General features: G+C 36.3%; 1 protein-coding gene and 1 pseudogene across 2 annotated transcripts; both read right to left on the bottom strand.

Moving 5' to 3' along the window:
- Positions 1 to 631: 631 nt before the first annotated feature.
- LOC120209237 lies at positions 632 to 1,165 on the bottom strand (annotated as a pseudogene).
- A 12,159-nt stretch (positions 1,166 to 13,324) lies between these two features.
- On the bottom strand, positions 13,325 to 15,838 carry LOC120209230. Of its 2 annotated transcripts, XR_005524380.1 has the most exons (4): positions 15,600 to 15,838; positions 14,959 to 15,153; positions 14,801 to 14,865; positions 13,325 to 13,965 (listed from the first exon to the last, which is right to left on the bottom strand). XR_005524380.1 is itself a non-coding variant. In XM_039208290.1 (3 exons), exons 2-3 carry the CDS (start codon positions 14,813 to 14,815, stop codon positions 13,648 to 13,650), a joined length of 333 nt encoding a protein of 110 aa, XP_039064221.1. In that variant the 5' UTR covers positions 14,816 to 14,865; positions 14,959 to 15,180; the 3' UTR covers positions 13,325 to 13,647. The 2 variants fall into 2 exon arrangements, 1 of the variants encoding a protein (XP_039064221.1); XM_039208290.1 differs by lacking the exon at positions 15,600 to 15,838 and having other exon boundaries at positions 14,959 to 15,180.
- Between the last annotated feature and the right edge of the window lie 11,607 nt (positions 15,839 to 27,445).

Below are 27,445 nucleotides of genomic sequence, written 5' to 3'. Positions count from 1 at the left end.
ATGAAAATGCTATATAAACACACTAGTTTTCATATATAGAAAAACATAAATATTTCTTTTTATTCATGATGTAAAAATTTACCCTCAATATATATATATATATATATATATATATATATATATATAGTTATTTTAGTTCTTATTTTTAAAAAAAATATTTTAATCTTTGACATTTAAATTTTTGGCCAAAATGACATATATATATTAGATAAAAATCGTTAATTGATTAGTGATCAATATATGCTGCTAATATAACATTTATGTATGTAATTAATTGTTGACATTACACATGCTACGTCATTATATTAGATGACGTGATATATACAATGTCATTATCTTAGATGACATAGCATGTTAAAATATATAAAAATATTATATCAATAATATGTATTGATTGTCAGTCAACTGATAATTTTTATCTAATAATTATCATTTTAATCAAAATTAACTGTCTTTTTTAATCAAAATTAAAGTATTATTGATTAAAATATTAAAAATCAAAATTAAAGTATTGAGAATTAAAATATTAAAAAAATAAAATCAAGAGAAGGATTATTCAGTTTACATCTTCAATTTGTTGCAGGAGCTAAACCAAGAGTCAGTTCCAAGCCAATATCACTACTTTCCTCGGTCACGAGTCAGAACTGGATGACTCAGCCCGTCGCCTGGCGGCGGCGGCTCGCTTGAAATGAGTGCGGGTCTTGACCTTGTCGATCTCGGCCGCGTTGGGATCGTTGAAGACATGGCGGATGTCATACGTTTTGAGAGGCGAAATCGGTTGCTCCGAACCCGATTCAGGAGGAGGAGGAGGATAAGCAGTTCGGGTTATCTGCGAACCTTTGAGAACCGCATCGACCGCCGCCTGGCACTCGACCCAGTTCCCGGATCAAAGCATGCCGACCGACCCATAAACAGGGCTCACGACACTCCCACAAGCCTCGTACAAGAGCTGCAGCACACAGCAAACAAACAAGAACAATCACATATTTTTCATAGCAATGAATAAAAATGGGTCAGAAGTCGGAACCCATGTGTTTGGTTTACAGGGGCGGAGGTTTTTAGGGCCAGCTTCGATGAGATTGAGGAGGCCCGCACAGCCATAGAACTTGGCGTGGAAGACGGCAGCATTGGGCTGGGAATCAGGGGACTTGATCCATTGAAGACATTTATTTCCATTTTCAAATGATAATTAAATACGAATATAAATTACTAATGAGAAATATCAAAGCATCGTGAACACGTTTTCGTTTTTTTTTTTATAGTTACTTGTATCCGATTTAACGATCAATTAATTTAGATAGGGTACTGCAGAGACGAGGTCGACTCTCTTAATCCAATTTGCTTCATTCACAATAACCAGGATTTAAACTCCTAACTCAGTACTACATCCCGTTAGACCAACCGCTAGACCAAATTATTTGCCTTAACCTCCCATTTATTTTCATTGCTTCCTAAAATTAGATTATTTATAAGACTGTGGGCGCCCAGTGACTCTGCATATGTTTTCAACTATTAAAGCTACTTTTAGTTTTGATCCGTTTTAGTATATAATTTTTTAAATTTTTTCTAAAATCATACATAAAATTTAATTTTTGTTTTATTTTTGTATCCCGCTATTAAAAGCTTAATGGATGGCTAATGGGGCATAGCTCTGGTTGACAGACAACCGATACGAATTTTGGACCACGAGAGAATGACGAGTCGACTAACATAATCTAGTTTCAAGCCCATCAGACGATTGATGGCGGAGATCAAATGATAAAAAAGTCGAAGAGTACATCGTCGATATAAGAAGATTGAAGCATTTTCTGATGAAACGAATGTAAAAATCACGTTCAGGGGATACCCTTTTATGTTTAGGAGCAAATTTTTAAACTCACAAAATTTTATCTTTAGGAGTACATCGTCGTTAAAAATTTTATTTTTAGGACTGAATTTTTAAACTTGGGAGGGAAAAAGCTTGTAAGATTATTGGCGCGAAATTATTAATAGAAAATACAAATAAAACATCTAATATATATAATAATTTTTAAAATTTCTAAGAAATGATTGTACCTGATTATCCCTCGATCCATTCCTAATTTCACCCGCTAACGATTTTGTTTATATCGTAGAAATATCCTTAACTTTCTTAATTAGTACGATGTCATCCATAATTTTTTAATTTTTTTTAACATCTATTTCCTCAAATTGAGCCTCTAAATTCCTTACGATCTATGCTTGCCTTGAAGTAATTTTTGGCCTTTGTTCTTCACGTTCTTATGCATTCCTTTTGTCTTTCTTACAAGTTTTCTCCATACTCCTTGCTTTCGTATTAAATGTTAACGGTCTCTTCAGACATATTTGAATATTGGCACCTCTGTACATGCTAAATACATCTAAGATATATGTTTAACATCGTAAACAGGGACGGACACATGATATTAAGTTGGGGGGCGAACTTGAACTTATAAAATTTTAAGGGACGAAAACAGATTTTAAATAGAAAATACATAGAAAAAAATTAAAATATATGATAATTTTATATTTTTAGGAGGGGGTGTGCAAAACGACAATCTTAGGTATTGTTTGTATTGAGAATCTATTGAGCGTGCTCAGTGATTAAAGAGACTGTTGTTCTCTCTTGAGGTCTCGAGTTCGAACACCTACATGTAAGGTGTGTATACTTACTAATAATTAAGAAAATTTATTGATAATTAAGGCCTTTGTAGGTTGGTTAAAAAAATGCCTTGTAGGAGCCCATGCATTCTCAAAATCACTTTGAGGAATAGATAAAACTTTAAAAAAGAATAAAAATATATTATCAATAAAAAATACGAAATAAAAAAAAGTAAAATATAAGAAGATTTGATGATGCCCCGGAGGCCACTACTACAAGTTGGAGAAACAAGTGATGATGCATTTGGGCGTATTATGGCTCTTCCATTACCGATTATTGTTGCTTCCATTGAGGAACAAGGACCAGTTCATAAAAAGAATAATATAGGCACATTAACAATTAATTTTGTTACAAATTCAACCAATAAGGGTTGGTTCAAGTGGTAAGCAGCTTGATATCGTTTAAGCAATGTCTCAAGTTCGAGTCATTGTGTATGCATAAAATCTCCGCTGGAAGACTTGTCCACAAAAGCCAGGTGTACAACGCGGGTCAATCCGGATTAATTAAGGTGAAGCCTTGGAACTGGAGAGGACAAAAAATATAAAAACCGTTTTATACTAATTATGCCTATTTCTAGGTATTTAACTTTACGAATCACTATAAATATACATCATATAATGTATATTATAATCTCTAATTATGTACGTTGTTTAATTGTTTTGTTCTATATATTATTATTGTCACATCAAAAAAATTACTTTTTTATAATATTTATTTTAATTAGGTTAATTTTGAGGCCAAATTGATAGGCTTTAGAAGTTTGGGGCTTATTCTACAACTTTAAGATAGTTAAGGACCTAACCCCGAATTTACTCATCCTTTCTAACCATAGGGAGAAAAAATGTAAATGGGATTGCAGGGTGTTGCACCAATGACATAATGCATGGTGTGAATGACCTTTACCAGTGGGCTAGGTCAATATTTGGGTTTAAAATAATAACAATTAGTTTTCATATCTAATTTGAATCAGATTATAATTGCCAAACTATTCTTCACTTGAAACAAATACCCAAAGACGTTTAAGCTTCCTTGTCGCCCTCATCGTCAAGGTCCGTTCAGTCGTCATCTGGCTAGTCGTGAAGTGTATTGTCACCATCCTTGTGATCGTCGTCAACTCGCAACGAAAACTCAACCGACCACACTCTGTGGTTTGCATTCAAACGCCATGGAGATCGCCTTGAAGCTTTGTCGGAACTCAAATGTTCACATTTGATTTTCACGATTTTCGACCATCCCGATCATCCATTCGCCACACTGCCACCGCCATTGAGTTTCTCGTACAGTTCCGATCAGAACCTGACTATTTTGGTCCCTCACCATCATTGTGTCGTCGCACCTCCACCGTCTGTCGTTGGGTAAACACTCTAATCATTTTTCCGTTTAAATTTCCTTGTTTTTGGCTTGGTTATGTATTGCTTTTGGTGAGTGAGTTTCCTTGGTATGATCGGACCACTGTAACTGTCATTCCCGTCGCTTCACATGCCGCCAAGCGTTGTCCCTATGCATGGGGCTTCTTAGCCGACTTTTAGTTTCTAGAAACCAGTTGTCTAGTTAGATTAGACCGAGTTAAATCGATCTGGATCTCGATCCGGTGCAAGCTAATTCAACCTGAACCAATCTAAGTCAACTCGAACAGCTCTGAATCGTTAACTTTGATTAAATCGTTGACTTTGACCAAATCTATTAACTTTGACTAAAGTTGACTTTGATTTTGAACAAAAGTGATTTCTCGATTTTGAACAAAAGTGATTTCCCGGAAAAGTCATATTTTGGGTTTTTCGACGTCCTAAGTTTGATTTTGCAGTCAATTTCGTCAAATTCTAACCCAAAAGCCTCTGAATTGAACATTGAACTCCAAACATGCATATGCATTTAAGTGCATTTAAATTATGGATAAGAACATATATGTGTTGTTATTTATTTAAGGTACTCGTGATTCTCCCGACCATTCGTCAACTCGACTCAGCTTCTCCCGATCTGTTCGGTTGCACAGACCTATGATTATCCTTATGATTTTGTAAATAGTGGGTGTCGAATCTAACAAATAATAATACTTGCTTTGAGAAATATAAATTGTAGTAGTGATAAGCAAGGTCGAATCCACAGGGATTGGGTAGACTTATTTTAATGAAAATTAAAGAAAATAAAGGGGGTTTTGGAATTGAGAAAAATAAAAATAAAAATCAATTATAATCAACTAAGAATTTAGAGAAATCAATATCAAGCAAATATCCAACTAAAGGTATAATTTCAGAATTGGTTCAGAGAATTGATCATAGATGCAATGATAAAATCTTCTACTCTTCACTAAATTGTTTATGATTATTGAGAAGCTCTAACAACCTGTCTCTCCTTAGTTTCTCGATAATCAAAAGAAACTCTTTGATTATTTCCCCTGTTAATGAACAACCCTAGACAAGCTCTTAAGATTTAATCCACCAATAGCATTAACCACTAGTGGGACCACCAATTCTAGCCAACGAATACACAAGCTCGATTCACTTAGACTAGGTTATATACCTTCATAACATAATCAAAATCAACTATGTTACTTTACCACTAGTATTAGAACGTTTAAACAATTACAGATTTAAAGTTTTAAATGACAATTTATCAACCTGATAATTGAACAACGGATCCTTTGCACAATCAATCAAGACAATAATTCTTAATAAAAACAGAAGATATATAAATAGCAAAGAAGTAAAAGAACAATGAAAATTATTTAGATCTCACAATCCTTGAAGAACCAAAACTTCAATTATTCTCCAGTTGGAACAAAAGTATTTAGCCACTCATAATTGAAAGAAAACCAAAAGAAAAACTTAAAGAAAACTTAATGAAAGACTTGATAACTACTTGATGCCCTAGCTCCCCTTTTATAAGGATTTTCCTACTCTAGATAAGGAAGTTTCTCTTAAAGAAAATCTCACAAAAATAGGAGTTTTAAATGCCCTCATTCTTTTCTAAATATAAGAATAATTCAAAAGAGTCTTCTAGCCGTCATTAAACTCTTTTTGCCTTGTAAATTCATAACCCTAATTTAGAGTTATACGAACTAATAAGGCGCGCCCACGCCTTAACTGAAGACTTCTTCTGTGATAGCTCAGGATGAATAAGCCGTGCCCACGCCTTATGCGAAACATCTTCTGGTCTTGCCAACTTCTTGAATTCCGATTTTTCTTATTTAATTTGGGGATTTTGTGAAGATCATGCTAATCGTTAGATTTTGAACTTGTTTTATCCAAATCTTCAACCTAATCCACAAAATACTAAATATAATCAAAATCCATAATTTAAGCAATTTTAATTATTCAAATATGAGGAAAATATCATATAATATATGTTGAATATGCATTTTATCATTAAACCCTATGAATACTTATATTTAGATTTTACTTCAATAGTAACCTTGATTCGTTATGACTAGGGGTGTAAACGAGCCGAGTCGAGCTCGAGTATTGCTGAGCTCGACTCGACTCGAAAACTCTGAAATGGAGCTCGACTCGACTCGAAAACTCGCGAGCTTAAAATTTTCAAGCTCGACTCGAACTCGAAATCCTGAACTGAAGCTCGTGAGCAGCTCGAAAAGGCTCGAAATGAAAAAAAAAAAATCTTAAACTTAACTCGATTGAAGCCTCAAACTCGAACATGAACCTTAAATACATGAAATCTTAATGTATTTTTTAAAAAAAAATCAATACATAAATATTATTATTATTAATAATTTATTTTTTTAAATAAAATCTTAATATATTATATTTTCGAGCTGCTCACGAGCTTTTCGAGTCGAATATCGAGTAGCTCGTTTTAGCTCGTTAAGAACTCGAGTCGAGCTCGAGTCCATTCGATCCGAGTATTTATCGAGCCTTGATCGAGTCGATCTCGAATAGCTCGCGATCTGTCTCGTCTCATTTACAGCCCTAGTTATGACTTATGTTCAAGCACTGTTGTAGAGCATGACGAAGACGATGCTCAGTAGACCTTCCGGACTAATCCTTTTTATGAGGTATGTTCTTTTTCTGCTATATAAATGTTTTAAATACTTGTCTGAAATACCATGTGCATACGAATGTTTTCATTTGATTTGAAATATGAATGATTTATATGATTGAAATCCTGATTCATGATTTATTGGTTATAAACTGTGTTTGTCTTATACATGTTTTCTAGTTATCGATTTTTCTAAAAAATAAATATGTCTAACTTATGTTTTCTTGATTCTACTGGTACTATCTAAAATTGTTTTGTTGAGGTACTTTTTGGGATGAGATATGAAGTCTCTGCAGGTCTAACTCCTATCAAGTTGGAAATTCCTTATGGGCTTAAGGCGACCCTTGGGTAGGCTCTTAGGTCCAATATACTTTGGGTAAGACCTTATGGATCCTAAGGCACCCCCTTAGGATGACTCATATGGCAAATGAGCATAGGGTAAGTCTTTATGGACCTAAGGCACCCCCTCAGGTGGACTCCTACGCTTCGGTTAGGGTAAGTTCTTATTGCCCAAGATACTCCCTTAGGTTGACTCCTATGCCCAATAGGTATAGGGTAAGTTCTTATGGATACAGTTATGAGAAATTGCATATTGATGTACAGTTGAAGGGTAGCTAACTGATTTCACTAAAAACTTTATCGTCATTATTTTACTATGTTACTTAATAAATAAAAATTACTCATATGTTTTTATACTACACTTACTAGAACATGTTGAGCTCCCTAGCTTACTCCCCAAACTTCCTCCTTTTCATATACTTTTGGTTAGGTACACCGGACTCGACACTTGGAGGATCGATACATCATGTATTATTTTTTGTTGTAACGTTTCTATCTTTTAGATTGTCTTTGTTTTAGTAACATGTGTGTATATTTTGAAATACATATTATATGACATATTTTACTTTTACTATTGATTTATGATTATTTTGATATGTGACGTCATTCGAAGTTAGTGTTACTCGTTATCTTCTTTTTGCTATTGTTTTGGCTTTAATAAGATTTTAAAATATTGAAGAATGTTTTGAATTTTTTTTTATAATTCGTTAGATCTAATAGTAAAGTATAAGTCAAGTATAGGGGTTATAATCATGTTTTTCAGAATCGGACCGGTTAGCGAACCGGTTATGCTATCGGATCACTGGTTCAACCGGTCGAACCGGTTCGACCGGTCGGAAGAACCGGACGACGTCATAATTATTTAAAAAATTAAATAAAAATACAAAAAATATTTAATAAAAAATAATTTTTTATACCACAAGTCATATTCAAAGCAAGTCATAACATATATAAATTAAAAACCATAAAATCAAGTGAAACAAAATGATTCAAATTAACTACAACATAATATTTAAGGTAAAACATATTAAATAATAAATATAATTATATAACTATAATTAAAAAATAAATTTGGGGCTAAAAAAAATCATAACAAAATGATATTGTTTGGTTTAATTTTTTTTAAAAAACAATCCCACATGGCTAAGAAACATAGAAGAGCATCCCAAAAGTCTAAAAAGTAAAAATATGAGAACAAAAACAATCCCACATTGCTAAGAAACATAGAAGAGCATCACAATTAACTTCTATAAATAATATAAGTAATTTGACATTCAAAATCATAGAGCCTTTTGGTGAGCATTGAGTGAACTATTCTTTCACTTCAATCAAGCTCGAATTTTAGGTTTCAATTGAGCTTCTAAATTTTTTTTAGTTCAAGCCTTTTTGAGTTCAAGTTTCAATATTATATTTCGAGTTCGAGTTGAACTTGATAATTTTTAACTTGTGAGTTTGAGTGGAGTTGAGCTTACTTTTAAAGTTTTCAAGTTTGAGTCGAGCTCAGCAATACTCGAGTTCGACTTGGCTCGTTTAACAAACAACGTTTGGTTTAATTTTTTAAAAAAAACAAAATTTCCCGTTTTTTCCAGTTTTCAGCCGGTCCGGTTCGAACGGTTCAACGGTTCTGGCCGGTTTACTAGTAACGGTTCAACCGATTTAGATTGAACCGGACTAGACAACGGATCCCAATTAAACCGATTGAATCGACCGATCCGGTCCGATCCGATTTTCAAAACAGAAGTTACAATTATAAAACAGGGAAATAGATGCTATATCTAGAATTCAAACCCCATTTTCGAGGTGTTAGCAAATACGTGCATTGATGTGCTAAATCAAGTGTCGATGAGAGCAATTTGATACCAAATCCAAACACTAGCAAACAAAGCCAGTGCAGCTACGAAATGAGCAGCAGCTTTTCCAACTTATTTGTCCGCATAATACGTGGCTTTTTCCTCCCATCCCTCGTCGGTTTCAATGCCTTGATTTCCCGCACAAATTTACCAGACACCGACACTCCTGTCACCTTGCTCGTCTCTTCCTCTTTTCACCTGTCTGCACTCGATGGTAGCTTGTCTTCACCCACTTTTCCCCCCCTTAAAACGACAAAGGTTTCTTAACTGCAAGATTCAACAAGGGATTCGTGCATGTTTCCAAACTATACAAAGTACTAAACCCCATCGAACTTTCAAAAAGATTTTACCTTTTCCCTCCACTTTTAACTGTATTATCGCGTGTGAAGTTTGATTCTTTGTAGTATATATATATCGTCACTCCACAAACAAGTTCATTTTAAGGATATAGGCGAATCAAATGCCCTCTTTTTTGCCTTTCCATTTATTGCTTACAAGCTCTGACTTTTCAGTGTTGTAAGTTGCAACAGTGACATTTCAAATTGGTGCAAAAGGAATTAAAGAGAGAGGGGAGAAAGGTGTTAACCTTTGAAATATCAAAATTTTCGAACTCAGAGATACATTAGGTATAAAAAAGAAGAAGAAGAAGAAGAAGGAATCAAATAGAAAGAAGGTACATACAGAAATTCTAGTGAAACAGTTTCAATGTGATGAACATGAAACTATACACTAACAGAAATTATATAGAAATTCTGGTCCTAGATCATTCTCTTCCAAAGAGAATGAAAATCTAAAAAAATGAAGTTCTCAAATACCAAAATACCCTCGTTTTCCCCCTGGAATAACTAAAACCAATCAAAACTGTGGCATGAAAATGATGAGGAGAACGGGGGTATTTTGGATATCATCCAACAAATTTCCTGGAAAAGAAACTCTGCTAATTGTGTAGAGGATCTGGGCAACTGGGAATTCTTCGTTTGCCTTGTTCAAATCCCTGATCGGTTCCATTGAAACTGAAGGATCTCCCATTGAAGTACTTTTGAAACAAGTCCCTTCGGCCCTTGTTATCATCTTCCATCATGTTTCCAGGAAGAATCCTTGTAGCTCCAGCTTGGTAATCACGGAGAACCCAAATCTGCAACACAAAGATAATCAACAACACCACCAACGTGGAGGAGTAAAATGGCCTCATGCTGCTGGAAAACCACTTTCCCATGAAAATACATCCACATAAAAGATGCCCCCACTTGCTTTTCTTTGAATGTTTTGTGTGGGGAGAGGTAATAAGAGAGAGGAAAAAGAAGATAGATGGAGAAGGAGAAATGGTTATGTATACTCTTAAAGTACAGCTTCACACTGAGATGCAATCCTGTGTTTTTTCTTTTTGAGGTGAGAGAATTATCATGTAATGATATATTTTTTTATTTCAAGCAATAAGCCATGTGCAGACAGAGATTAAAAGAACAATTTTGTCTGTTTGACTTAAGTTTTTGCCCTAATTAAATCAAATTCAACCTTCCAATTCCAAGGCTAAAATCATTTCCCACTTGAGTTGTGTTGATTATGTTTAAAAAAAACTGCATGTCGGTTCCTAGATAAAGGTTTTCTTTCTTTATATTGTAATAAAATGACAGTTTGTTCAAAAAAAATAAGGGTACGACAATGGTCACTAATTTTGGGTTCGTTTTTACAACTGATGTTTAAAAAGTAACAAATTGATCACTAACGTTATCGTTTATTATAATATAGTCACGCCGTTAACAATCGTAGCTGCAGTAACAAAATGCTAACGTGGCAGCTCACTCAGCATGTTTGACCGACCGACTATTCTTCTTCTTCTTCTAAACCGTTAAACTGTCTTTCCATCATCCACTTTCTCAATCTCAGAAACACTAGTAGTTGTGCCATTATCATAGCTCGATTTGTTACCGTTCTTTAAACCGGAAAAACCCTTTGCGCCATTGCTAGAAATCTTCTCAGGCCCTCTGAATTTAAACTTCTTCACAAACAACTTTTTATTCACATCTTTTGCATCTTCACCATCCTTTAACTTGTTCAATAAACCTATAAACAACCCTAGAAAGCTCTCAATCTCTCTCTTAGAATTCAACTTCTCTAACATATCCAATCTAGCACCAATCTCCTATTTGATCCCGATTTTCGACTTAGAATTCAAAGCTTCATCAAGCATGTCGCCTTCTTCATTATGGTTTTTCAATTCTTTTTTCTCGATTTCCCTTGCTTCCCTAGCCATGGCTCTACTTTCTTTAACTTTTTCTCCTATTCGAAGTTTCGATATTTCTTTGAATTACTTTAATAGTTCTCTTCCTTCCCATATATGTGTTAATTCTTCTCGGATTCGGTTCCTTGATTTTGGAAAATGTTCTTTCTTGGAAGAACATAATCTTGGCACAAATGATCACACTGGTGGGATAGCTGCAGACATCTTTCAGCTCCTGAATTTGAAGCTTTTGGGGCTCAGTATAACAATCTTGGTGGGAAGCTTAGTCCTGGTATTGCTAATCTCTCTAACCTTGTTCGATTCGATATTTCCTCGAATAATTTTTCTGGAGAGATCCCTGATATTTTTGGTCAGCTGAAGAGTTTTCAGTTTTCAGTGGCAGAGAATAAGAAGAAGAAGAGGAGGATGAGTAGCCAAACAGTCAGTCAAACATACTGAATCAGCTGGTTTAACGTGCAACGTTAGAATTTTGTTACTGTAGTAACTATCTGTAAACGGCTGTTAACGTCGAGTGATTATTTTGTAACAAACGATAATGTTAGTGATCGATTTGTGATTTTCAAACATCAATAGTGAAAACAAATACTTACCTATATATTAGTAAACCTTGGCGTAGTGTACGCAAAAAATAATAAAATGACAGACTTACAGTATGTCAATAATGGGCAAAACTAAAGAAATACCGTGAAAAAAAATTAGTGGTTTATTTAAAATTTAAACATTTTTAGTGAATTATATTAAATTTCAGGATAATATACACAAATGATACTCTGGTTATAAGATATTATTTTATTAAGTCTCTCGACTATTAAAAGTTACATAAAATGGTCTTTCGACTATAGAGTGTTGGTTTATTGAGTCACTCGATTATTAAAAGTTACAAAATGATCACTTGACTATTCATTATGTTCCAAACTCTTCATTTTTTAAAAAATTAATGGTATTCTGAGTTGAACGTTAACTTGCTGGCTGTGATATAATAAAATCTGATCTCAGAATCTCAAATGACTATCATATTCAGTCATTATATTAACGTTGAGCTTAGACAACCACAAATTTTTAATAGAAATTGATGATTTTAGAACATAATGAATAGTCGGGTGACCATTTTAAAACTTTTAATAATCAAGGGACTTACAAAACAATATTTTATAGTCAGGGAATAATTTATGTACTTTACCCTAAATTTTGTTGTATCTGAACACAACATTGAAAGGAAAAATAGGCTATCAAACTTAACTATTATTCCTTGCAAGTGCTCCTCTATTGAAAATTTGGATTCGAATAATTACGTATACAAAATATTAATATATTATCAATGATTAAAAATTTTAAATAAATATTATTTTATAACCCTTAAACTATTAAAAAAATCCGTATTGCTAAATTCTTTGTTTTATTGGTGGGGGTATGACCATGACGTTCTTCAAGTTCCAAATATCATCATCCCAAGCAACATCTCCGAAAAATGCAGCGTAGGCCTTGTCCACAAAACCCACATCCCACAGAGGCGACCACGCCGAAGCCCACGGCATTTGCTCATCCGCCGCCCACCACACCGAACTCTCCACCTCCGCCGCTACTCCTCCCCCCTCCTCCTTGCTTTCCGCCGCTCTCTTTTTCTTCTTTCCACCCGTGGCCTCCATCTTAGGACTGCCTTTCCTCTTCATGGTTTTCTCTTCTTTCGATTCTCAACAAGGGAGGAGAAGAAGAAGAAGAAGAAGAAGAAGATGAGAACTTATATAGGTGAGAAAATGTGTGCAAAGTTTTTGGACAACGCGGTGATAGAATAATGCCATTAAATATCATCTGTCTGGACCTGGTTCTTTGAATTTATCTGTGATTGAAGATTCAAAGGCACATGCAGGTAAGAAATATGCAACTGACTTGGTTCTAGATAAGAAAATTATGGAAACTTCTCAACTTGGCTTAGCATAATTAATTTGTGTCATCAACTAGTTAGGTTATTTAAGGCTTGGTGGCAATTGGATACAGAGTACCCGGTCTAACTTCCCACACAACATGATGACCGTCCTATTGAAGTTTCTCAACCCTTTTGCAAGGTTAAATTGTATTTTAATCTGTTTCTTAAAATTCGAATTCGAGCACTGCATATGTAAAAATATTAACGTTCATTGTTAAATTATTAAGAGTATTTAAAAATATAATCCTACATTTACTTCATATTTGTGTTCAAATGATATGTATAATTGAATATCAATTGAAATCATAGAATATGCATTATGGAATCAATGCAAAAACATAATAGGATTATAAACATATATTGCCTAATGTCTAATAGACTCGATTACTTGCTTTGATTTATGGACAATTCTCAACTTAAGGACCTCAGAAAATGAAAAATTTCTTCCGGACCAGGGACACTACACCGTCAACACACCTCAAACTATCTTCCATCTTTGCGGGATGGTTTCCTAACACCACACCTAAACTACGGCTCTATGCTTCATTTTCTTCAACAAACTCATTTACATTGTATACAAAGAACCCCCTCCGAAAGTATTTACATCAGGGGTGGGTTCTAAGCTCCTCTTCATCGTCCTCTATGTACTTTTCTTGTTTCTAAGCCAGTGCAGGGATGCCGCAATTTCGGCGCAATCGAACCCCTCGACTCTCACCGCTGGTTTGTTCCCAAAACTTGCTCGAACACGGCCCCCTTTCCTTGAACCGGACGATGGAGACGAGGACAGGCCCAAAGGAGGTGGGATCAGAGACAGCGATATAAGTGAGGTGGTGAACTTCTCATCCCCAAATCGGGAATCCTGTATTAATGGGTTAGCTACTCTGCTCGGCGGCGACCCACAAAAAAATGGGGGCGGTGACGCTACTTGTGTAGGAGTCTCCTCCAGTCCACAGTCACCCTGTTATATTCCAAAACCAAGAGCCATAAGGATTTTATAAGAAACGATGTACTAAAACGTGAAGTTCTAATAACTATATTCTTTAGGTAACTCTAGTGTTCACCAAGTGGAATGCTGGTAAACATATTTCTAGCATTGAGATGCCGCGCCATTGTTTATGGGACCAAACCTTAGTTTCCTTTATAATTTAAAGAATGATTTACTAGTGTCTAGGAGGGCTGTAAACGAGCCGAGTTGAACTCGAGTATTGTTGAGTTCAAATCGACTCAAAAACTCCAAAATGGAGCCCGACTTGACTCGAAAACTTCACGAGCCTAAAATTTTCAAACTCGAACTCGAAACCATGAATTGAAGCTCGAAATGAAAAAAAAAATCTTAAACTTAACCTGATTAAAGCCTCAAACTCGAACATGAACCTTAAATACATAAAAACCTTATATTGCATTTTTTTTAAAAATAAACATTTAAATGTTAATATATAATGGTTGTCCCTTGTTCTCATATGTAATGGGGTAAAGGGGAGGTAAGATAGTAGGATGTCCCTTGTTAATGTTATCAATAATTTATTTTAAAAAATAAAATCGTAATATATTATATTTTCGAGTTGCTCGAGAGCTTTTAGAGTTGAGTCTCAAGTAGTTTGTTTCGACTTGTTAAAAACTCTAATTTGAGCTCGAGCTCAAGTCAAGTCCTATTTATCAAACTTAGACGGAGTCGATATAACTCATGATCTGTCTTGTATATCATTTACCGGGTGTCTAATGCCATTATAATTCCTACTTGTTAATAAGTTCATAATTTATGAATATAAATCAATTAGCAGAGAGAAGCATACCTTTGTAAGTACCATATCCAGAACATCACTCCCTGGTTTTGAATCACAAAACTCCCCCTTGATGACTGAAAAACACAGAACAATTTGCCATTTCTTTGCTTTAGCCTATATGGGAATATAAGTAAAAGTTGAAGGGATTATAAAGAGGGGAAAATTACCTAAGTTGCCATCTAAGTGGCCTAACAGGGTGGTCGTTGAAGGAGGTGTTCAAGAGACTCAAACGACGTGGTTTTGGACAGACCATAGTCTCTCCCCGATCCGTAACCATAACTGACATCGGAATGGAGCTTTGCATCTCCTCACGGCTGATTCCAATGGCGTTTTTATGGATCACAAACTGCTTCATCATCCACCTTTCACGATTTTTTCTATCGATTATTAACAATTATTTCCCCTGTTCAGCCAGCAGCAACATGATTAATAAATTATCTTCCTAAAATAGAAAGCAAGATATAACTGCATATTTTTTTCAATATTAAAATCGCACAAAATCACTTCAAAGCAGTTCTAAATCCACAGATCTACACACACAATATAATAAAACAAATTATATTGCAATTCAGAGCAAAAAAAAAACCTAAAGTAGAGCGTTGTTTAATTTCTTCACACATCTACCGAGGCGTAACAAAAGTGATACGAAAACAAAAATTAAGCCTCCAGTTTCTAAATCTAGATTCCACTACAGACATGGTCCAGATCAAGGAAAACATGATTCATAGCCGACATTTTGGAGGGAAAAGGCCACAACTATACCAAAAAGATCAACAGAGAGCTAATGGAGACGAGGAGAGTAAATTACCTTAGCTTTTAACTGTACAGAGCCTCTGGAATTCTTGGAGTAGATGAATTAGTACAAAGAGAGCAACCCAAAAACTTTAGAAAAAGAAAATACATAATGGAGACAAGGGTACACCGTACACGGAAGGATGGAAAAAAGAGAGGTCTGGCGTGATTTATAGAAGACGCAAGAGAATCACACAAAATTGAAAACTTTTAAAAAATTAAAAAAGAAAAGAGAAGTCGTGTGGGAATTTGGGGCTGAGAAAATAAATTAGTTAATTAATTATTTTTTTTAAAAAAAAAAGAAGAAGAAGGAAAAGGCATGAGATTGAGGGGAGCAGCCACTTCACTGCAATCTGGTCTGATATTTATTTATTTATTTGTAAAATTTAGATTATTTTTTATTTGAGTAAAATATACAGTTTTTACTTTCTTTTTCATTTTACTTATCGTATTTTTAATTTTTTAATTTTATTCACTGAACTTTATATATTTAATCATTTTACTCACTCTGTCGTTAATTTTTTAATAGTATTATGACATAACACAAGTATCAAAACTACGAAGTCTCGAAAAACTCAAATATACACTAAAACGACGTTTTGAATCCTCTTCTTCTCCCATTGCCACTGTCGATCACCGTGTCATTTTTTATTTCAATCGTAGTTGATGGTAGTCATTCGGTACCAAAATTTATGGGTCGGTTCGTCTCGACCCCATGAGTTCAAATATGGTGGTTGTTTCACCGAAAAATGTCCAAAAATTCGTGAATCTCGATTGAAACGTTTCGGCTTCTTCACTTTTAATCTCTGTTTCGTTGACTTCAGAGTAAGTTCTAACAAAACGGAGGTCGGATGACTCAATGTGTCGAGGCGAAGAGACCCATGAAATTTGGGACCGAACGATCACCGTCTACGGTGGGCGGCGGTGATATTTGACCACCTTCCATTTTTTATTTTATAGTTGGATGAGTAAAATAGAAAATAGAATAAAGTTTAGTAAGAAACGATGTAATTTACCATTTATATTTTTAATTATTTTATATTAAATAATAATAAAATAATAACACATCATCACACCGTTATAGAGATAACGATAGATTAATTAAAATGATTCAATATGTAAAGTACAATTGAATAAAATTAAAAATTAAAAATATAGTTGTCGGAACCGTCTTTCGGTTGGACCCCGAGATTGGGCTTCGACTTGAAATGAGTTGATTAGAGTCGTCACCGACCACTTTAAAACGAATTTAGGTGGGCCAGACACCATCTTACCTGATATGCGTTGTACCAGAAACGTGTCGGGTTCGGGAGTCAATTACGGTCAAGGAAGGATTAGCACCCTTGAACCGCCCTTTCGGTACCAATTAATTTGTCGGTTGTCTTTAATTGCGAAAATTGGAATTTAAATTGAAATTTAGAAATTCGATTCAAATTACTTACCTTGGATTGATTGTGAATTTCTCTAAAAAAGGGATCGGGAATGTTAGTCAAAGAATAATAAATGTTGAATAGATCAAAGAAAAATGTAGAAATAAAAAAAAGAAAAATAATCATTAAATCAAAAAAAGGAAAAAAATAGATAAAATAGAGAGGAAAAAAATAAAAATAAACTGATGAAATAAAATGAGATAAAATAAACAAAGATAAATGAATAATAATAATAATAATGCTAAAAATAAAAAACAAATAAAAATATAGAAATAATAAAAAGGATTAAATTGAAATAAAATCAAATTTGAGGTTCAATTTCAATGTAAATCGAAGAATGAATGATTTTCATGGGCAAAATGAAATGTACAAAATATACGGGGGACCAAAATCATAGTTACTCCCAAAAATGTGGGACACGCGTGCGAGATTACCAGATGAGGAGGACTAAAGCTGAGATTATCCCCGAAAATTTTGAAAAACACGGTGATAAGGGGTTCAAAACGGCGTCGTTTTGATTCCTAGATTTAAGCCCCAACAAAACCTCAAATCCCTCATTCCTCTTCATTCTCCACTTTTCCCTTCTCTCTCTAAAAATGAGAGAACCGAAATTTCCCTCGCCTCTCTCTAGCCCGGCCAAGATCCGGTGGCCTCTCCACCGCGCCGGCCATCACCGGCGGTGGCCAAAATATCTGAACCCCCACAGAATGCTCTCCTCCGCACCGTGAACCCAAACCCAACCTCTAAATCCCCAAAACACACCCCAGTAAGCGTAGATCTAAGATAAAAACCCTCGGTTCCCACCTTTTTCCGATGAGACTCTTCGACTTCCGGCGACCGGCTCTTCTCGGTTCCAACGCTTCGATCGGGGCTACCTTCGGTGTTTTTTGGTATTTGTTTTTTTGGGTTTTGTTTCTGTATTTGCCTTGTGGTTCGTGGTTTTTGGTGTTGTGATATTTGGCTGTGTTGTACCGATGATGGTTTTGGTTTACTGTGTTGTCTGTTGGTCTGGTTGTGTTTGATGTTCGACGTGGGTCTCGACGATTTTGTTCGATGATGTCCTCGTGGGTTTTGTGGATCCTGTTGTGTACTGTTGATGGTTTTTTCCCGTTGATCCCTTGTGGCAGTGTTGATGCCTTGATTTTATAGGCTCCCGTTGGGGCCATTTCCGGTCGTGGTTGGAGTTGATCCCGGATATTTCGGGGTGGTTTTCGGTGATCTCGGATGGTTCAGTCCGAGTAGCTCCGATTTTGGTGCTGCACGTGGTCAGAATTCTCGGCTGACCGGTGACTTTAGATCTTCTGGAACCCTTGATCTCGACCGTTGGATTGGGTCAGATCCAACGGTCCAAGATCATATGCGGCGCTGGACATACGTGATAACCCTAATCTGCTGTTGGGCTAGTTCAGGCCCGCTTAACCAATATTGAACCCTGGTCTTGGACAGATTGGACCCCAAACGGATCTGAAACAGAAGAAGTAAAATAAAAATAAGTAATAATAATAAATAAAAAGAAAAAGGTAAATAAATTAAAACAAAAGAAGAACATTTTCTAAAAATCTATATAATATATTTTTAAAAACATTTAATATTATATTATATATTTTTAAAAAAATATTTTCAAAATTATATAGTTTTCTAAAATGTTTTAAAAACTATATAATATATATATTTTCAAAAATATTTTAAAAACTATATATTATATTTTATTTTTAAAAACGTTTTAAAAAATTATATAATATATAAATGTTTTCAAAATGTTTTAAAAACTATATATTATATATTTTCAAAATGTTTTTAAACTATATAATATACATGTTTTCAAAAATGTTTTAAAAACTATATATTATATTTATTTTCACAAACGTTTTAAAAAACTATATAATATATAAATGTTTTCAAATATATTTTATAAAATCCATTTGCAAACTATATAATATAGATATATATATGAAGATAAATAAATAAATGGACGAAAATGAGTGTCTACAACTGCCCCTCTTTGTCCTTTTTCGTGGAACGAAAAATAGGACAAAGATAAAAAGACACAAATTTTCGTTCAGTGGAGTTGAAGAATAACTCCCTGTCGAATTGGGTTGCGGATGGCTCCTCCGTCGCGAAGTCGAGTCCATCTTGAAATGATATGGAATTGAAGCTGTGGTCTGGAATTTGAATTGGAACGTGACTTTTCGTTGTCCAATTGTAGTCAATCTTAGTCTTCTTCTCGGTTTAAAGACCTTGGTTTAGAAATCCGACTGGAAAGTAGTTCTTTGACTCCACCATGTGATTGATAGGCCCTTGAGCTGAATAAAACCGAACTCGAAAGGTCTTTGTCGACAGATGGCTTTTCTCGACTTAAGCTATGCTGTCGGAAAGCAATTTTTTGTCACTAAGGCACGGTTAACCCAGGTGTTCTTCTTGACTTTGAAAACCTCGATTGCAGCCGGAAAGTAGTGTGATTGAGGTGTCATCGAGCTGATTGGAATCGAACTCGACAATTTTATTGACAGATAGCCCTTCTTGCCTTGAGCTATTCTGTAAGCTTGATTTGCCTCTAAGTTGAATATAATCGAACTTGAAGGTCTTTAGCAGATATCCCTTCTCGACTTAAGCTATGCTGCAAATGATGTGCCGTTGAGCTGAGTGTAGTCGAACTCAAAGGTCTTTTGTTGGCAGACAACCCTTCTAGACTTAAGTTGTGCTGCAAATGATATGCCTTGGAGCTGAGTGTAGTCGAACTCGAAGGTCTTTGGTTGGCAGATAACCCTTCTCGACTTAAGTTATGCTGCAAATGATGTGCCCTCGAAGCTGAGTGTAATCGAACTCGGGGGTCTTTGGCAGATAGCCCTTCTCGACTTAAGCTATGCTGCAAATGATGTGTCGTTGAGCTGAGCGTAGTCGAACTCAAAGGTCTTTTGGTCACAGATAACCTTTCTAGCCTTGAGTTATGCTGTAAATGATGTGCCCTCGAAGCTGAGTGTAATCGAACTCGGGGGTCTTTGGCAGATAGCCCTTCTCGACTTAAGTTATGCTACAAATGATGTGCCTTGGAGCTGAGCGTAGTCGAACTCAAAGGTCTTTGGTTGGAAGATAACCCTTCTCGACTTAAGTAATGTGCAAATGATGTGCCCTCGAAGCTGAGCGTAGTCGAACTCAAAGGTCTTTTGGTCACAGATAACCCTTCTAGCCTTGAGTTATGCTGTAAATGATGTGCCCTCGAAGCTGAGTGTAATCGAACTCGGGGGTCTTTGGCAGATAACCCTTCTCGACTTAAGCTATGCTGCAAATGATGTGCCTTGGAGCTGAGCGTAGTCGAACTCAAAGGTCTTTGGTTGGCAGATAACCCTTCTCGACTTAAGTTATGCTGCAAATGATGTGCCCTCGAAGCTGAGCGTAGTCAAACTCAAAGGTCTTTTGGTCACAGATAACCCTTCTAGCCTTGAGTTATGCTGTAAATGATGTGCCCTCGAAGCTGAGTGTAATCGAACTCGGGGGTCTTTGGCAGATAGCCCTTCTCGACTTAAGCTATGCTGCAAATAGTTTGTTTAAAAAATGGCTTCCCTTAACGGGTTGAAGCCGGTCATGATTCTTCAGGTGGTTCCTCTGAGCGAGAACCAAGTAAGACAATCTTTGGATGACTCCCATTTTATGGGAAAGCCCGTTGATGAATTCTGACAGCCAAATATCTTCCGTTGTGGAATTGAAATCTGGCTTGAAGACATAAACTGGAAACATGTTGCTCATTGTTGAGTTGAGCTGAACTGAATTTGATCTGAATTGGTTCTCGAACCCATCTGAAATTGGTTCTGAGATCTGTAGATATGTAAAGTCGGTTGAGGTGTAGCTTCTTGCTGCTGAGTTACACCATCGTTCTTTAAAGGTGCTTGCAAGTCGAGTAGCCTTTATCCTGAAGTCGAAGCTTGACTCTGAAAGCTGCAAAATTATGCATGCTAAAATGATGGATGTAATGCACCTAAGTATGTCTAAGATGCATGCAACATGAATAAATTATGTGTTATTTCTTAGATGGAGTCTCGTGCTTTGTCTGCCAATCTGGTCCTTGGAATCGATCGTGCCCCATTCTCTTTTCCGGGCTTTGGCTTTACAGACCTTTCATATCTGAGACTGTCCTGTTTGAAAATATTTTTCTCATTTTTCTTGTTTTAGGAGGGAAAAGGATGAAAATTCTGTAAAATATTGTTCGTAATTGAATCAAATTGTAAATATGAGTTCAAAGTATATCAAAGGAAGCAATAGCTCTTTTTATGATTTCAGAGTTACAGCTCTTTGACAAATGTTCAAAGGGATGAGTCGGCTTTAGGTTGGCCTCCTATTTTCTATGGTTCTGGCAAAAAGAAAAAAAATGTCATTTTTTTTGTCATTGTAACAGACTCTTTTCCTTGGCTTGGCTTTTTAATTGGATGCGGACAAAATGACGCAATTAGCATTATCGATTACTAGACCTTCTATTTCGGTTCTCCGAAATCTTCCATTTGTTCAAGTTTTGTAGGCTCCTCTAACAAAGGTAGTGCAGAAATATCGGTCTAAAAATAAAATCCTTGAGTGCTCGTGTGAAGTTGACTATAACAAGTGTTCTTTAACTCCCTTAGTCCATTTTTACCGAAACTCCTTATTTAATATTGCCATTATCTGGCTAGCTAAATCCATAAAGCCGGGGCATTTAACCAATTGCTCTAGAGGGACAGCCCAATATGTAAACACCTTTATCAGGTTAGCTGAAATCTTATCCATAAAGCCGGGGCGTTTAACCAATTGCCTTAGAGGGACAGCTTAATATTATAATCACTCTTATCAAGTTAACTGAAGGGTTCATCTCATCACAGCGTCTTCGGCCTGACAAGAGCAGTGGAGCAAACACCGAAATGCCAAGTATCTGAGCAATGTCATGGTTTGAACGTAATCTACTCATAAGGCCAGGGCTTTCAAGTTTCCTCTATAGCCAATTGCCTTAGTGGAATAGCTCAGCTTTACAGATTTAATTTCTTAAGATTGTCAAGAAGAACCTGTTATAGTCTATGTGTTTTTGAAAGTCATGGAATCTCATCTTTAGAGTTCAATTTCCAAGCAACTGACCTAAACTAGATTTGCTTACTCGACTATTCCATATGTGAAGATTATTATCATCACTGAACGTCTTAAATAAAAAAAACATAGTAATTGTCATATGCAAATGATGCCCCGTGTTGTCCGCACCTTATGAAAAGAAAGTGTTGTATTGGTTAATTGTAAGAGTATGGTACGGTGTTTGAGGGTATATTCTGGGTAAGGTCAAGGTCCTTGTTTTAAAACATGTTACTTTGTCAAAGATCCGAAACTTTGAACTATTCACATAGTTTCTTAATTCAAATAATATTCAAAGAATTGCAAGTTTACAAATGTGATTCATTGCTCGTCATCATTAAGGTAACATAAATTTATTCAAATGTTCTTACAAAAACTTGAAAAAGTGGAAAAAAAAAGTTCAAACAGAATGCCTCAAATGATGAAATGATCTCCCTCACTTGGATGCCCCCAAGTTGTTGAAGTCGATCCAGTTCTGGTTACGCATCTTTTGTACGACTCTTTTGAATGTGTAACAGTTCTCAATTGTGTGCCCTGGGACTCCGCCGTGATATTCACAATGCACATTCTCATCATACCACTTGGGGTATGGGGGTTTCAAGGGTTCAACCGGGTATGGTGACACTATATGGGTGTCAAGAAGTTGATGGTAAAGCTCTTTGTAGGTCATGGGAATAGGGTCGAAATGTTCCCTTTCCCTCCTTGGTTCTCTGGGATCTTGTTTAGAAGTACCTGACGGTATAGCTACAGTTGGTTTCGGTTTGGAGATCATAACACCTTTACTGGCATGGTTGATGTTGTTAATCTCTCCATCCCGCTCTCGCATAGGAGGTTTCCTACTGGCCTCCCCATCCTTAATTTTGCCTTGCTTTATGGCCGACTCGACCATTTCTCCAGCCATAACCAAGTCTGAAAAGCTCCCTGACGTGATCGCAACCAGGTGTCCAAAGTATGGGGTCTTCAGGGTCTGCACGAAAAGTTTTCGGGTTTCTATTTCATCCAACGGTGGATGAACTTGCACAGCCAAGTCCCTCCACTTTTGTGCGTATTGCCTGAAACTCTCGTTATGCTTCTTTTCCATGCTTTGTAGCGTAACTCGATCTGGCCTTATGTCATTGACATGCTTGTATTGTTCTAGAAATGACTTAGCCAGGTCCTTCCAGGTTTTGATATTTGATCGGCTCAGCTGGTTGTACCACCGAATGGCTGAGCCCGACAGACTCTCCTGGAAGCAGTGGATCAGGAGTTGGTCGTTTCCTCCATATCCTGTCATCTTTCGGTAGAACACGGTGATGTGAGCGGATGGACAACTATTTCCGTCAAACTTCTCGAACTCCGGGGACTTAAACTTCGGAGGAAGAACTAAGTCTGGGACTAGACTAAGTTCTGCTGCATCAATTTCATGGTAGTCATGGTCTCCTTTGACTACCTTCATTTGGTTCTTCAACTGTTTGATTTTTTCCTCCATCTTCTTCGTTTTGTCATCTTCGTCCAAATCCAATACATGGTAATAACCTGGATTGTTCCTAGGGTTAAATACAGAGGACAAGGGCTTTGTTTTTGCAGCAGATGAGTCCCCTCGAAGTTCTGGTAAGATTTCAGGTGAGATAACCACTTGCGGGGTAGGTTGTATAGTTACCCCTTCCGGTGAACCTGCCCCAGGCGCGCTGGTCTGTTGTAGGCCAACTAACTTGGCAACGATCTGATCAACCAAGGACTCTTGGTTCTTTGTGATTGTTTCCAGAGTATTTCGACTGTTCTGGTTTATCTTGTCTTCTAGCTCCTTTTGTAGTTTCGACATATTCTCCTCGATTTGTATAATTCTGGCTTCCATCATCTTCTTCTTCAAACGAGTGTTATGTGGATGGGGTGTGTCCAACGCTTGAGGCGGTGTATCCAGTATTTACTCCTTTTGATGAGACATGTATATGTTAGTTAATGTGAATGCAAAGAAAATAACAAAATGCAAAGAAAATAACAAAATGTAAAATGTCTAAATGCATGATGCATGAAATGATCGAGGCATTAATCCAAAAATGTATCTGTTATTAAAAATAATCCTTATTGGGGACAAAAGTGTTTTATCTTTTAAGAGACAAGAATATTCTGACAACTTCTGACATATTGACTAGTCTTCTGCGTTCGTCTGTCACCGGTTAGATAACCTGTCGAACCGCTCCGACTTATGCAGATGATGAGTTGTTTGCCCCAAAAAGAGTCTCGAAAGACTGCACCTCTGGCTTCCACTCTCTGCCGAGTCTGTTCCCTAGCAGCAACACCATGGGAGCCCTCTATCAAAGTTTTCTTCTTGAATTCGTCAACAATGACATTCAGCTTAGCTAGGGTTTCACCATCTTGTTCTCGTAGTTTTCGAAAGGAGCGTCCGGGTCAGTAACCTTTTCCTCGTCTTGCCGCTGCAACCTTTGCCTCTGGGTATTCTTTGACCACAGCTGGACTTCTGAGCTTTTCATCTCTTTGTATTACAACCCCTTTGTCCATTAATGCAGATTATTCATGTTTTAACAAACACATTTTTGGGGGATCAACACCTCTTTTAAATGATGCGAATGATATAAAAAAAATGCCAAAGAACAAAAATGGAAGGAGGAAAAAAAAGTTAATGAGATAATGATAATAATAAAAAATGATAAAAATGAAAAGTCCTACCCCACATGATATCTACCCCACATGCTTATTATTCCTACCCGGACATAATCTCTATCTCACATGCTAATTTCAAACAAAACCTAACCGCATGTTTGTCTAGTTCGCATGCTTTGAGCAAAAAATAAAGTAGGAAATTAAAGCAGCCTAGGGTTTGGAATGAGGTTTTGGGGTGGGCTCTAATTCCCTGCACTCTCCCGGTTTAGGTTCTAAAAAATGGTACCCGAGTTCTCTTTGTCGGTGCCCCCTTGGGCTTGCCAGACCCTTAGTCCTAAACCCATCACAGGCTTGTGTGGACTAAGTTAAACTCGAGAGGACACATTCCCTTATGCCCGCACGGTGAATAAATTCACACGAAGACATAAGGTATATGAATCCCGAAGGCTACTTGCTAGGCATATGCGGTGAATAAATTCACACGAATGCGTCGCTTTCACCCCCACTTAAAACAAGTTCGGAGCTCGGGTTTAGAGCTTGAAAAAATCTGAAATCATTAAAAAACGTTAGTACAACTATTTATTTGAAAAATAATCAAAGATAAATAATTGGAATCGAATAAATAAATTAAAATTTAAACTTACCATTTTCGCATAAAAGACAACCGAAAATTAATTTCGGCTTGACTCACTTACCTGTCCCCAGCGGAGTCGCCAAGCTGTCGGAACATTCTTTCGGTTGGACCCCGAGATTGGGCTTCGACTTGAAATGAGTTGATTAGAGTCGCCACCGACCACTTTAAAACGAATTTAGGTGGGCCGGACACCATCTTACCTGATCTGCGTCGTACCAGAAACGTGTCGGGTTCGGGAGTCGGTTACGGTCAAGGAAGGATTAGCACCCTTGAACCGCCCTTTCGGTACCAATTAATTTGTCAGTTGTCTTTAATTGCGAAAATTGGAATTTAGAAATTTGATTCAAATTACTTACCTTAGATTGATTGTGAATTTCTCTAAAAAACGGATCGGGAATGTTAGTCAAAGAATAATAAATGTTGAATAGATCAAAGAAAAATGTAGAAATAAAAAAAAAGAAAAATAATCATTAAATCAAAAAAGCAAAAAATAGATAAAATAGAGAGGAAAAAAATAAAAATAAACCGATGAAATAAAATGAGATAAAATAAACAAAGATAAATGAATAATAATAATAATAATGTTAAAAATAAAAAACAAATAAAAATATAGAAATAATAAAAAGGATTAAATTGAAATAAAATCAAATTTGAGGTTCAATTTCAATGTAAATCGAAGAATGAATGATTTTCAGGGGCAAAATGAAATGTACAAAATATACGGGGGACCAAAATCATAGTTACTCCCAAAAATGTGGGACACGCGTGCGAGATTACAAGATGAGGAGGACTAAAGCTGAGATTATCCCCGAAAATTTTGAAAAACACGGTGATAAGGGGTTTAAAACGGCGTCGTTTTGATTCCTAGATTTAAGCCCCAACAGAACCCCAAATCCCTCATTCCTCTTCATTCTCCACTTTTCCATTCTCTTTCTAAAAACGAGAGAAACGAAATTTCCCTCGCCCCTCTCTAGCCCGGCCAAGATCCGGTGGCCTCTCCACCGCACCGGCCACCACCGGCGGTGGCCGAAATATCTGAACCCCCACAGAATGCTCTCCTCCGCACCGTGAACCCAAAACCAACCTCTAAATCCCCAAAACACACCCCAGTAAGCGTAGATCTAAGATAAAAACCCTCGGTTCCCACCTTTTTCCGATGAGACTCTTCGACTTCCGACGACCGGCTCTTCTCGGTTCCAACGCTTTGATCAGGGCTACCTTCGGTGTTTTTTGGTATTTGTTTTTTTTGGGTTTTGTTTCTGTATTTGCCTTGTGGTTCGTGGTTTTTGGTGTTGTGATATTTGGATGTGTTGTACCGATGATGGTTTTGGTTTACTGTGTTGTCTGTTGGTCTGGTTGTGTTTGATGTTCAACGTGGGTCTCGACGATTTTGTTCGGTGATGTTCTCGTGGGTTTTGTGGATCCTGTTGTGTACTGTTGATGGTTTTTTCCCGTTGATCCATTGTGGCAGTGTTGATGCCTTGATTTTATAGGCTCCCGTTGGGGCCATTTCCGGTCGTGGTTGGAGTTGATCCCGGATATTTCGGGGTGGTTTTCGGTGATCTCGGATGGTTCAGTCCGAGTAGCTCCGATTTTGGTGATGCACGTGGCCGGAATTCTCGGCTGACCGGTGACTTTAGATCTTCTGGAACCCTTGATCTCGACCGTTGGATTGGGTCAGATCCAACGGTCCAAGATCATATACGGCGCTGGACATACGTGATAACCCTAATCTACTGTTAGGCTGGTTCAGGCTCGCTTAACCAATATTGAACCTTGATCTTGGACAGATTGGACCCCAAACGAATCTGAAACAAAAGAAGTAAAATAAAAATAAGTAATAATAATAAATAAAAAGAAAAAGGTAAATAAATTAAAACAAAAGAAGAACATTTTCTAAAAATCTATATAATATATATTTTTAAAACCATTTTAAAATTATATATTATATATTTTTAAAAAAATATTTTCAAAATTATATAGTTTTCTAAAATGTTTTAAAAACTATATAATATATGTATTTTCAAAAATATTTTAAAAACTATATATTATATTTTATTTTTAAAAACGTTTTAAAAAATTATATAATATATAAATGTTTTCAAAATGTTTTAA

Source organism: Hibiscus syriacus, unplaced genomic scaffold (assembly GCF_006381635.1).
Source record: "Hibiscus syriacus cultivar Baekdansim isolate YM2019G1 unplaced genomic scaffold, ASM638163v2 tig00018474_pilon, whole genome shotgun sequence".
In the NCBI taxonomy this organism is placed as follows: Eukaryota; Viridiplantae; Streptophyta; class Magnoliopsida; order Malvales; family Malvaceae; genus Hibiscus; species Hibiscus syriacus.
The sequence above is the reverse complement of the archived record's forward strand: the minus strand, read 5'-3'. Positions and strand labels throughout refer to the sequence as shown.